General features: G+C 45.1%; 1 protein-coding gene across 2 annotated transcripts; it reads left to right on the plus strand.

Annotated features, from left to right (window-relative positions):
* Positions 1–234: 234 nt before the first annotated feature.
* On the plus strand, positions 235–9,916 carry CRYBA2 (crystallin beta A2). 2 transcript variants are annotated; one of them, XM_072985312.2, is made up of 5 exons: positions 235–424; positions 2,258–2,429; positions 3,937–4,078; positions 7,967–8,109; positions 9,615–9,916. In XM_072985312.2, exons 1-5 carry the CDS (start codon positions 250–252, stop codon positions 9,760–9,762), a joined length of 780 nt encoding a protein of 259 aa, XP_072841413.1. In that variant the 5' UTR covers positions 235–249; the 3' UTR covers positions 9,763–9,916. The 2 variants fall into 2 exon arrangements, with proteins under 2 accessions (XP_072841413.1, XP_072841414.1); XM_072985313.2 differs by having other exon boundaries at positions 2,261–2,429.
* The last annotated feature ends 3,661 nt before the right edge of the window (positions 9,917–13,577 follow it).

The following is a 13,577-nucleotide window of genomic DNA, read 5'->3' on the forward strand; positions in this document are numbered from 1 at the left end:
CTGGTGGGGCTCGGGCAGTGCCTCCTCTGCCCTCTGGAATCGCTGCCAACCTCTCCCGTGCGATGCCCTGGGAACGGGTGATGTTCTTAATCCTCGGGCTGAGCTGGTGCATTGTTCCCAGGGTGAAAGGAAAATGGCCTGTCAGGGCCTTTATCTTTTGTGCTCTTCCACTGCTAAGCAAACATGCCCCCTGTTCCCCATTGTTGGCCTGGGGAGAGAAGAGGCATCTCCTCACAATGGCTAAGAGGAATGGACAGCGTACAGGCTGGGCCTGAGCCGCTTCTCCTCCCGCAGCGGCCACGGCTGACTCAGCACAACCTGTGTGTGCCCATTTGCTGGACGCTTGGCCGGGCCAGGCTATATAAGGCTGTTGGGACCCCCCAGCCCAGCACCACCACTCTTGCCTCTGTGCCCTGCCAACCAAGTAAGTACCAGCCCCCTGCCCTAAACAGCCCCACACCTCGTCCTCTGCCTTGAGCGCTCAGGTTCGGTGCCCTGGCACTCTCGAGGATTTGGCTTCCCTTAGAGAATAAGTGCTTTGTCTGATAAATTGCAGGAGAATTGCTCTGCGAGGGGTTCAACTCCTACTGCTGCTGTTCAACTGACCAAGGGTTGCTGAGGGCGGCGGCAGCAGGACACCAGCGCTCTCCTCCCACCCGAAATCAGTGAAGTGCCCCATATTGATTTGACTCATTTTCATTAGTCATTTCAAGCGGTTTGCTCTTCCAACCTCTTTTGGGTTCCCCTTTTGCTTGCAGCTCGTGGCGGTCTGGATTCTGCTCATTGATGGGGCGGGGGTGGGACTGGAGGATCTTGGTGTACAGAGGATTGATCAGGCTGGGTGGCACTTCAGTCTGGTCTACGTCTATGTAACGCCACAAGGAGCATCCATGCAGCGAGTGTGTCGGAATCCACATCAGGAATGATTAGAGCAGAGGTGGGTAACTGTGGGCCTCCAGAGAGCGGCACATTACAACTGCCAGCATCCTTCACTATGGGTTATGTGGATGGAAGCCACAACTCAACACCATCTGGAGGGCTACACATTGCACATCCCTGACTTAGAGAATGTATTGAAAACTTGTGAAAATCAGAGCATAGGAGGATGGATATGGATGAATCTGTGCCCGTATGTCCTAAAGGGAAGGACTGACAGGCACCAACCCAACAATTTATTTTTGTTATTTGTTGCTCTAGAATCTATACAGGAAACCCCAGCCCCACATGCTTTTTCTGCACTTGAGAGTGGCCGGTGGAAGATATTTGATAACCTCCCTTGAAACTGTTAGATAATAAGAAGAGTCTACTATTGGGATCTGGGATCTTATGATGACATCCAGAGTGGACCAAATGACTGTCAGCAAGAAGGACCGGGACTTGTCTTAGCTCAGGAAAAAAGTGATTGGCCAAGATATTTTGCTGCCTGAATCAGAAAATCCAAATTCTCTCTTCCCATAATACTAAAAATCTCATAATGCTAGAAATATCTGGAAGTTGCGTCATGGTGACTGGACTTCTTTCTTATTAGGTTGAAATGTTTTGCTACTCATCCAAGTAGCTTCTTCAGTCTGCAAGAAATAGTTTCCCACTCATCATTGCCCTTTAATAATGCCACCCAAATCTGCTGCCTGGGGTGAGCTGTCTGTCCTTCTCAAATGGTACCTACTCAGCTACTACTGGGGGAGAGGTGGTGGGAAGAACCAAGACTTCTCAGCTTTCATAGCATCCATTCCCTCCACAAAAGGTACTCTCCATGTGCTTTGGAGGAACTACCAGTATCAGCCCCAGCCACCACATTGCTGAATTTGGGTTAAATTTGTCTAGCAGGGCATCCGTTTGTCTGTTCACATGAATCCAACCTCTGTCGGCAAGAATCAAGCGGTCCTTCATTGCACTGGCTGTCCCAAGGAAGAAGCAGCAGAAGAGAATTATAAAAGCAGGGTGGGAGGAGGTGAGGTGGAGGACTTGTGAACTTTTCCAGCCACCCAGTTAGCCACACATCCCTGCTCAACACCTGATTATTTCAATACCTTTCCCAGCACTCTGGGTCCCAGGTGTGCCTTAAGCTACTGCTTGCCCTTTCTCAGTGGCCATTTCTGGAACAGCCTTGCATAGTGCTACTCCTTGATCTCATTGCCAGTCTTGGAAAGGAAGGAGTCTGATCACTGTATCATTCAGGTGGCATGAATGGGACACTGGAATACCCCCACCAGTTGCTGAATGGACAAGCATTAAAAATTATATCATGTTTCCCCAGCAGAAAAGCTGTCCATGACCAGCCAGCACATGGAGACCCTGGGTCAATTCAAGATCACCGCCTGGGAGGAAGAAAATTTCCAGGGGAAGCGATGTGAGTTCCTGATGGAGTGCCCCAGCATCATGGAACGTGGCTTCCGCAAGATTCGTTCCATCAAAGTGGAGACTGGCCCGTAAGTGCTTCTGTAGCCCACTGTGGATGCTGCTATCATCCTGGGCTTGTGGTGCATCCTAGCCTAAGAGGCTGTGCAGCTTCCCAGGTGATGCATGTGACATACATTGTAAGGGGTGTGTGTGTGTGTGTGTAGGTTTAATGACTGACAACTGAACAAATACTTTTGTTCTTGTTATTGATTAATCAGTGAGGCATACAATGAACAAAGATAATTTTCAGTTGGTGAATCTGAGATTTAAGAACAGTTTTTGGCATGCCATTTTAATCCTGAAAAATTGCTCTAATAAGGAGGCGAGAAATAACGGTGATCCTTTCTTTTACCAATGAGAGACAGCTTTTTAAAACTGAATTTTAATTGAACGTAAAAGACCATCTCCCCATCGCCTGTAGCCTCAAAAAGTCAACCGCTACTGACGTTACAGAAATATACATATTTGGCTAATGACAACAGTCTTACCAGATTCGCTTTGATTAAGCTATAATATTTAAGCTATAGAAAGCTGGAAGACATACACGGGAGAATATGGTCCAGGCATATTTTGAGAAAATAGGGGTCCTATTTTATATATATGATACTTTTATAAGATCACAAAGTATGTGCCGTTGCTTGAATTTTGTAGCTAACTCTGTTTGGTGCCCTGATTCTTGTGTTTGTTTATCTATATTATTTGTATGATGCCTTTGTCCCATAGGGTACCCAAGGTGGCTCACAACAATTAAAACTGTAAAGTGATAACAGGTTTAAAAAACTGTACAGAATTATCTTAAAGCACAATTAAACATTAATCAGATTAAAACCAAGATTCTAAACATTTTAATAAAAATATTTAAAATATCAAAATTTCACAATTACAGTGTTTCCTAGACCCCACTTAGAAACTATCAGTGGGGAAAATGCACAGACCTATGAGAAAGAATTGTATAGGCTAAGGAGGGTCTAGAACTAAGTGGCAGAGAACACCGTTTGCACACAGAAGGTCGCAGATTCAGTCACTTGCATCTTAAATCTCTTAGGAAGCAGATGAGTGGGAAGACCTCTGCCTGAGTCTCTGAAGAGCTGCTATTAATTAGCACTGACAATACTGAGCTTAAAGTACCAGTGGTCTAATCCGAGATAAGGCAACTTCATAGGCCTACCAAAAAGAGGATAGGGTTTTGCCACAGTCCTATGGCAAAAGAAGCCCCAGGAACTTTCCTGGCCATTTAACTCTTAAAGATGCCCAAAATTTTATCAGGCACCATATGAACTGCTGAATGAACCCATGAACTGGCAAAATCCCACTTTGCTGAACAATGCAGCTAAAAGACCTTTGAGATGGAATGGAGACAGCCATTTCGGTGGGTGGACATGTCTGTGTATGGCGGGAATCAAGAGGAAACTCTGCCAGAGTTTTCACCCATCATCTTCCACAGACCATTTTGCTCTGAGCCAAATTGTGGTGTTGATTCAAGGACTGGAAACTGCCAGTCCCACACAATCTCCTTCTCTTTCTTTCTGTCCACAGCTGGGTGGGATATGAGTACCCCGAATACCAGGGACAACAGTTCATCCTGGAGAAGGGAGACTACCCTCGTTGGGAGGCCTGGAGTGGGAACAGTGGTTACAGGACTGAGCACCTGCTCTCCTTCCGGCCTATCAAGTGTGCTGTGAGTTCAACTGCTTCTTCTGTCTCTTTAAAAGACCAGGCCCGGGTCCGCTCCCAAGCAGAGAAGGATTGTCCTCCTGATCTGCTTCCAGGGAGCACAATGTAATGAGAAGTGCAGAAAGATCTAGAGGGGTTAATCAGCAAAGGAAACCCCAAAGGGTGACAGGCAGCAGGCAAACACCATAGTTCACTGATCAACGGCCACCCCCCTTTTTAAAAAGCAGCCAAAGTCATTTGCACAGTATACTTACTTCAGTCAGGTGGCAAAAGAGTTGTCAAAGGGAAATGTGTTTATACCGGAATGGAAAGAGGGAATGACATTAAACAAAGCTGAAATAAAATTAACAGGGCTTGTGATAAGCCAATATTCTACAAATGCACAATCGGGGAGGGCCATATCTTTTTTATCATCTGAAGGGTTGTTGGTAGAAGAGGAAGCAAGCTTTTGGCCAAAATCCAGTTAAGAAATCACTGTAGACGCTATCAGTTGTGTGCCGAGGCACACAACTCAGTATGCAACAGATAAGGTCTACGGTGATTTCTTAACTGAAGGCAATTTGTCTCTGAAAATTATGCCGTTCGTGTTATAACAGCATGACTCGGCAAGAGGATTCGGGCCACTGAGTCATACAGAGCTCTTTGTGAAACGCTTTCATGAACTATGCTGTATAAATGAACTAAATTTCCAGGTCAGCTCCTTAGTCTTATTATGAATATTATATTCTTCCTAAATTCTACTTTTTAAAAAATGTTGCCAAGATATATGGATGAATAATATATCAAGCATATCAAAGCTAAGCTAGCATACAGCACAGCGAATGTAATGCATTCTGCTCACTGCTTCTGGTGCCCTCTAAATGTTTTGGTCTATGTGAATGATGCCTAAGAATGGTGGAAGGTCAGCACTTCTGGAAGGCCTTAAGTTGGGGAAGCTCACCCCAGACTGTAGTCCGACAAACCTGGGGCAGATGGGACACGCGCTAGCAATTAATTGTATATAGTGCAAAGGACAGAGCCAAATAAAAGCCCAGCCCTTTTTAAATTTAGCGATGTCTCACAAAGGAGTCCATTTGTATAATACAGGGGTTCTCTGGATGTTGGTCTACAATCATAGCCCTCTAGATGCTGTTGGACTACACTTCCTTCCAGCATTCGCTATTGGTAACGAGGTCTAGGGCTGATGGGAATTGCAGACAACCCCGCAATACCTAGAGATCCACCACGGCTCACCCCCACTGTAACACCCATATTGGGCTATTCAAAAAGGAACAAAATAGGTGTGCAAGGTTTCAAGATCTCCAGATCTTTTCATCAGGCAAAATGCTTTTTTTTTTTTTTTTTTTTTTTTTTTTGAGAAAGAGCTGGGAAGGGAAGAGGGGGAAAAACCCATGACAATGCTGACATAGCAACTGCATGATGTCTTAATATGGAATGGGTGGGGGAATGAGAGCTCTGCAGACATTCAGATAAAGCTTGACTAGTTGATGTGAAGCTCTGACCTCTCTTGCAGTTAAATCTTAGAAATCCTGAGAGTGAGGGTGTGGTTACATGTTAAAATACTCCTGGACTTTTGCACTGGTTTGGGCACGATTGAAATAGGTTTTTTAAAAGATCCAGCTACATGATGCACAGCTAAATGCGCTTTTAATACAAAAACCAGATAGCAAGGTGATTTCTCAAACCATATGCTGAAGCATTTATTTCAGCCAGAATTGCTGGATCCAAAAAATACTGAGTGACCTCTTGTGTCTGGCATTGCTGAACAGAAGCAAAATTGTCACCCTATTGTAGTTTTTCCTACAATAGTTTTTCCTATTGTAACACATACTAAATTTTCCCTTCTATGCAGCCCTCAAAAGTACACCAGCCCCTCTTAGAGTCTGCATCTGGGAAGCTCAATCAGAACCAAGGAAGTGGCTAACATGGGATTGCTGTTACCTGATTTAGAGATGAATCTTAGTTATTCTAAAGTCACCGGAATAAAACAAAGTTCTTTTGCTACGAAGAGCTGAGGGGACGGGAAATTTTAGACACCAGGTCAGAAACCTAGGCTAGACAAAGCTTATAGCAGACCCAGAAATATGGGCAGACATATTACAAGGTGCTGTTTCCCTTGCACCTGCTGGTGATTTGCAGTTGATCAGCGAGGCTTTGCACCTTCCACTGGGCTAAACAATAGGGATAACAACAGTAGATGACTATTTTATCCAGGACGTTTCTCAGCCTTATTCAGGGCTGAGCTAAAAGGCAGCCTTTGTGTGGGTGGTTCATGATCATGGTGGGAATAAGGCATTTATGGCAGACCAGTCCTGGAGCACGAAAAGGCAGAGAAAGGCGCTCAGCCTTTTGAGTAAAGAAGCAGCATCTCTCCATAACGGAAGCAAAACCACCAAGACATTAACAAGACAAAGCGTAAAGAAGGCATATGTTAAAAAGCTGCCGCATGCAGATGAGGGAGCCATGGCAGGAAGGGGTGCTTCTTTAGGCTTAGAGTCAGGAGTGGGGTCGAAATGTAGGGAAGCGGGGGCCAGGAAAGGATTTTTGTGAGTTATCAGCCAGACTATCTGGACGGAAAGCATAGCACCCATTGCAAAGGGGCCATAGAAGCTAGGAGGACATATCACTCCATCTCAAGAGCGGCTGCTTCCGTTCCTAACCGGGCATTTAAAAATCTCTGCACGTCCCCATCTCTCTCGGGTTTAATAACGGCCAGTCAGATTAGGCCCACACTTTAATAAAGGGGTGCGAGATACCATCTCGTTCCTGCCTGGCAGGACCCACTTGGCAGAGTGCGGCTGTAAAGGATGGGTGGGTGACAGGAAGGAAGGAGGGAGGGGGGACATGCTCCTCTGTGCCTGGTTTCCCATTTAACCCCTTGAGTCCATGGGACACTGGGAGCCCACTATTCCTGGGGGCTTGGAAACTGCTGCTTTATATCATGTATAACCTTCTTTTCTGCTTCCTAGGGACTGGAGTGGGAGAGACCTGGCAAGCAGGCAGCTCTAAAGACATTTGACAGTCCTCCACAATAGCTTCTTAGGAGCAGCATAGCGAACACAAGGCAATGTCTTTATGAAAGGCAGGGTGTGTGAGAGTGAATGTAGGATGAAAGCCACGTAGAAAGGGCGACCCAGATACATGGGGTGTCATGACAAGTGATATCTTGATCCAGGGTATCAATAGAAAAAAAAATAGGTCCCTTAACTAAGGAGTTTGGCTTCTCTTTGTACCCTGCATCTTCTTGGCTTAGTGGGGAGGCACTATTCGTTGTTCTGTCTCAGGCAGCAAAATGTCTTCAGCTGACCCCTACTCATATAGGAATGTGAGTCAACTTTAGAGATATAGCCAGGAAGACAGAAAATAGGATACTTCATCAGAACTTTAGCCAATAATGTATATGATTCCCTGTAGCTACATGCCAGAAACATTTAATCGTTGAAAGTCAAATCACTGCTTACAGGTTCAGAGTGCAGGCAGTGGTATAGCGGAGTCAAGAATAAGAGCATCTCTACTTCTTATTAGCAGAGTGAGCTAACTGTGGGAATGAATTTCTCCAGCAACCTCTGTTGTCATGGGAAGTATTTTGGTGTGACTTGTCTTAAACAGACATTTAAGATTCTAGCTTTATTTTTTAAAAAAACTCCTCCTGCTGGAAATAGAAACTGCTAGAATGAATTTGTTTACACGGCACAACATAACTGTCTGCATTTTTGGATTCTGAATGGGGGGGGGGACTTTCCTGGTAAGTGCTGGCTTGTCAAAATCTGTTACTACACCACTGGGTGAAGAGGAGAGAGAAGGGCCCGTCCTAAGAGACAGGGAAGAATGGACTTATGCTTGTGATGATCCCAGTCTCAGATCTCCTCTTACTCACCCACTCTGCATACAGAACCATAGTGACAGCAAAGTGACTCTGTACGAGGGAGAGAACTTCCAAGGACGCAAGTTTGAGCTCACCGATGACTACCCCTCCCTGCAGGCCATGGGCTGGGGCAACAAGGAAGTGGCTTCCATCAAGGTCAACGCTGGAGCGTAAGTCATGCCCCCTGGTGGAGAGAGAGAAGAGAGGGAGCTTCTCCCCTACCTTTGTTTCTGTCTTTCCAATAATACTGAGGCATAAATGGCTGAATCCCGAGGGACCCCGAGCACCCTCACAGCTGCCAACACTATTTGGAAAGTATCCTCAGTGTACAGCACACAAAAGCTTACAATATGACGTTGCTAATTAGGAGAGGAACAGAAGGGGAAGCAAAGGAAAGGCAAGGGTTACAACCAGCTGAGAGAGGAGGGGAAGAGAAGACTAGGCAGTGACCTATATATACTGTATAAGGTAGAACTGGAGGAGAGTTGAGGCTGGAACCCTGGGGGGTTGGGGGATTCAGGGAGAGAATTCAGCAACAGGGTGAAAAAGAAGGAGCAGAGTCATTTAAGGAAATGTGACTATGGGCAGCAGGTTTGGAAGAAGCCTGAAAGTCATCATAGATAAGGATATTTTGCAGAAGCCAATATGAGCAAAGCTGCACAGATTTTTTGAGGTAAAAGAGGTGGTATTTCAGATTGTTAACTTTGCGCTCCTTCATGCTTAAGGATTTCTCTCTGGAGTTCCTTATCCACACTTTTTCCTTAAAATTGGTGTGTGTGTGTGTGTGTGTGTGTGTGAGAGAGAGAGAGAGAGAGAGATTAAGCAAACACCGTGGACAATTGCAGAAGGAAAAGCCTACATTTACAACAACCCCCCCCCGCATGTGGTATCCTCCATGAGTGTAGGATTACAATATCCACCATATCCAGAACGATAGATAACAGGGTGGCCATTGCAACCCAATGTGTGAGGGAAAGAGCAGACTGGGGGGGGAGGGGTCTCCGCATCCTAGCACGGAGGCTGCTGCATGATTTTGGCCAAGTTCCTTTACCAGTACTGGAGAAAGGTAGATACCATTTTTTAAGAGAGTCAAAAATGGTCTACCTTTCCAGATGTATGCATGCATTTCTTTTACTGTAACCTGTGGCCAAACAAGCTATGTAGAGTTTGCATGTCCAACAAAAATCTACTACTGTACGCTGTTGCATGCAATTGTATCTGACCAACAGCAACCATGTGGGCGAGGCTGATGGAACAAGCCTTTCTTTCTCATCTGATTGCCACCCCTCCTTAAAAAAAAAAACCAAGCAAACTCACTTGGGGGCCTGGTACCTTTCCCAGTGGTACCATTTCCTCTCATTGACAGGATGACTAGTATACATACTAAAGAAAGGTGTGCCAAAGGATAGTTTAAGTCAGGGCTGGGCAGCTTGTGGTCCACTAGATCTTGTCAAGTTCCAGTCCCCATCCACCCTATATTGACTGATCATGGGTGAGTTATGATGGGAGTCATGGGTTCAGCAGTGGCTGAAGAGCTGCTGACTTCCTCCGGAGGAGGAGTTAAGGAACCAATGGACATTGTGCTAGCCTTTGTGCCCCAGTGCATGATACGCACAGGGTGGGTGGGAGGTGGGGGAACTGCCTGTTTTGATGATTCTGTGCTTTATCCCCCCAGGTGGGTGGCCTACCAGTACCCAGGCTACCGGGGCTACCAATATGTCTTGGAGCGGGACAGACAGAATGGGGAATACAAGAAGTACAGCGAATACAGCACCCAGGCCCATACCAACCAGATCCAGTCCATCCGCCGTGTCCAGCACTGAGCCATGTCAAAGCAGCAATTGTAGCAGCAGCAGCAGCAGCAGCAATACTGGGTCTCCTGCATACCACCCTTCACCCACACCTGCCTCTGTGCCTAAGGGCGAAACAAGCAGTGGACCTGCACCCAGTAGCCAATAAAGGCATTTACCAAACTCAGCTTTCTTTTTGTCCATCTGTCACTGAAAGCTTTGGGTTCAGTGGGCAGCACCATACCTGGGGGAATTGCTGAACTGCTGGTTTACCTGTCAGCACAGAATCTGAAAAGTCACAAACAAAAATAGATGTAGCAATGTTGGCAGTAAAGCCAACTCCAAAATCCTTATTGGCTTAGTACTTTATTAGGCCAACTAAACAGTGGTGTAATGGAACAGGATCTGTTTTCTGAGTAATAGGGACCATGATATTATCTGCCACCTCCTTAGGCTCTCCTGTCCCTTCTGAGATTAGCTGTCATCCTCACAGGAGCTGAAAGACAAATGAATCCCGCCCCTGAAGAACAGTATGCTATTACAATGTATTGCTGTTGTAATGCAAAATAACTGAGGGTGTTTTGGTCTTGCACAGGCAATTAAGAACCATTCATTTTACAAAAAACCTGTTCCACTTTTGTTGACATGGACTGCTCCGGCTGCCTGTATTTTGGACACTCTGGGAAAGGCTAGTGGCAGGTACTATCACAAGGATCCTCTGTACTTCCAAATTTACTGCTACATCATTGCAACTGGAAGGGCACAAAAAGGTGTAGACGTTTCCAAGGTCTGTGCACATCTTTTTGTATCTTTCCAGATGCAATGATGTAACGGCAAATCTGGAAGCACAGGGGCTCATCCGTACATGTAATCATGAAATCTTGCACACTTCATCATGCTTTTTCGGTTGGCCTGAAACAGTTATTATCCTAGTACAGATTTGTAAGATCTGAGCAAGCCAGGTAGAATTCATGATCTCTCATATGCACTGGCATACCCAGCAAAGCAACTAATGCCTCAGAAGAGCAGAGGATTTTTTTTGTTCTGTTTTTTGGTTTGTTTGTTTTGTTACTTTGATATTAAGAAAGAGGCTGATAGTGCCAGAGTTGGTGATTGGGGTGGGATGGGCTCACATAATCTTGTCCTCTTAACACCCACCAAGGCTTTTTAGCAAGGAACAGCTCTACTGCTTAGTGAACTGAGGCATAAGCAGTTGTCACAGGTATAAGCAGAGGATGTGGTCTCATTGCCACTGTTGAAGAAAGATTCAAGTGCCAGCCCAGCCAACTCTTCTATATGGAAAGGGATGGGGTCCCATCTCGTCCTTGGCCTTCAGGGCTGGTCCTTTTTCCCTTAGGTTCCCATGCTTGCATGTCAAGTTGATATTAATGGCACTGTTGCCATTTGAAAGGTTGGCAACCCTGAACTGGGGATTCTTACAAGCAAACAGGGTTACTTTTCTTGGTGTTGCACAGGTTTTTAGCATGGGAGGACACAACCTGCTGAATCCCAGCAATGGAAATAGAGAGGGGGAAAATTTAGGTTTTCCTTCAAGTTCTCATGACATGGAAAGAAATGGTCAGGTTTTCGTACAGGCCAATCAGCTCACTTTTACCTCCTCACAAGGAAGCAATAGCCAATGGATCAAGCAAAGAACTCAAAAAATCCATGCATGTTAGTATTTCCAAGTTATACTGACTAGAATTGCAATAATTAAAATAAACATACAAGATGAAAGAGCTGAATCAAGAGCAGTTAGAATCAAGCTATCATTTGAGTCATGGCATTACTTGAGGATGTCAGCAGTGCACTAAGTGAGGCTGGCACAGGTTTTTCAAAAATTAAATTTGCTTAGCTGTCTACCTATAAAGTTTAAAATAGGTAAGAGTAAAGAAGAGGTTCAAAACATGGAAAAGAGGCACCAGTGATCAGAAACAGTCAACCAACATGCGTATAAACCAGCTAGGGTTGCTTCTTTGCTTTTAATAACAGCTTGAAGTGCAGAGATCATAGAGTGAAGAAGTTTTACTTGCTAAAGGTCATGTAGCAAGATGTGGTTAAAGGCACAGCTATGGATGGAGTTTGAAAAGCTGGCAATCTTAAGTGGGAAATTTCAGAAAGCAGGTTTGCTGTCTTCTGCCCGATAAACATGGCTATGTCAGTGGACAGGAAGTATTGGCAAGCTGGATCTCTGAAGATCACTAGTCAATTAAAGGACAGCAGGTCAGTCGAATCTTGCAGTGGACGCATCGCAACGGTGGTAGTATTTCAAGGGTTGCATTAAATGTTTGAAAACATGCTTGGCCAATGTCTAGGAGTCTTGTCCTCTTTCTGACTTAAGAGAATTCTATCCTAATCTGAGTTTTGTAGGGGGATGTGGGATCATATAGTAGTAAGGGAAAGAAGAGATGGCAGATGCTCAGAGAGGTACTGATACTCATTTCAGGATCACATCGATTAGCTCCACTTGCATACCGATACCATGGTCTTTCTGAATGGGCAGCCCTGACGTTGGTGGTGATTTCTCACCACAATACAGACTGGAAGGGCATTGGTTATTCAAAGGACAATGAGCTGCAGCATATCAAAACTTGTGCCCCTATCCATGTGTCAGCCTACAAGGTACCACAGGAAGCTGCATCATTTTGGCCACAGGGTGAAAGACTCATAGGCCTTGGTGAGCAGCTCTTGCCTTCACTAGAAGAGACTGGAAACATACTATGGGTCCTTTCCTTTCCCTAAGCACCACTTCTGGTGTAAACTGGAATGCCTGCAAACCTAATCCTGCACACAAAATGCATCTGAATTGAATTGATCTGGTCTGGTCTGGTGTCCCTCCTACCTGCTCTGAAGGCCTGCCAGGCCCCACCTCCCTGGTTCAGTCAGGCATTCACATCCGCCCAGAATCCGGCACTGGGCAAACGGTCCCTTTGTAACGGGCAACCCCGCCCTTGAGCAGAAGGGGGTGAGGGAGAAATCGCAGCAGTCGGACCCTGAGGCAAGAAACAGAGAGCTCCTCCCTTGTTATCACCCTGCCCCAGGCTTTTATAGTAACAAGCCCCGTCCTCTGCTGGGGCCATTGCTCTGGGATAAAAACAGAAGGGGAGCAGAAGAGGCATTCAAGACCACCAAGCGCCTAGTTTGCATTGATCGACTCTAGTCTGCAGGATGATGGTGACTAGGTGGGAGCTTCCTTGTCCTCTAGAGAAAGTGCACAGAGGCAACGAGTTGCAAGCTTAGAAATAGCTGCTAGCATTTAATTTTATTTTTTTTTAGTAACAAAAGTATAAAACTCCACTACATTATGGCTGTAACAGAATCAGTGATAACTTCACTCCTTTTGTGGTCTAAGTCTGACTTTTTCATAACTTTTATCACTGTGGGGGGAGTGGCCTTACTGAACGGTGGAAGAGCGACATTGCATAGTTCAGGTGCTGGCTTGTATTATGACTTCTGCTATTGAAAGAAAAACATTCCAATTTTTTAAAGAAGAAAAAAAATATAACAATGTAGTTACTTTTGGGAAAAGTGACTGTTATATTCATAAATTGTAACCATAATATCAGGTTATTATATTTTGGAACTGGAACTATAAATGTAACTAATTCTTAATTCTTAATTAATAACTGATTGGAACTGTTGAATAGCTCAGTGGTTTAGGCATCTGGCTGCAGAGCAGGACTTCAGTTCCCTACTGTGCCTTCTTGACAGAGAGTGGACTTGATGATCCATAGGGTCCCTTTTAGCTCTACAGTTCTAAGATGATTATGATTTGCTTTTAAAACTAATTTTCCAATTCTGCTTCTGTTAGGAAAAAGCCTTGGTAATGTAAAGCTTCTGAAGAATGA

The sequence above is a fragment of the Pogona vitticeps genome, chromosome 1, assembly GCF_051106095.1.
Source record: "Pogona vitticeps strain Pit_001003342236 chromosome 1, PviZW2.1, whole genome shotgun sequence".
Taxonomy (NCBI): Eukaryota; Metazoa; Chordata; class Lepidosauria; order Squamata; family Agamidae; genus Pogona; species Pogona vitticeps.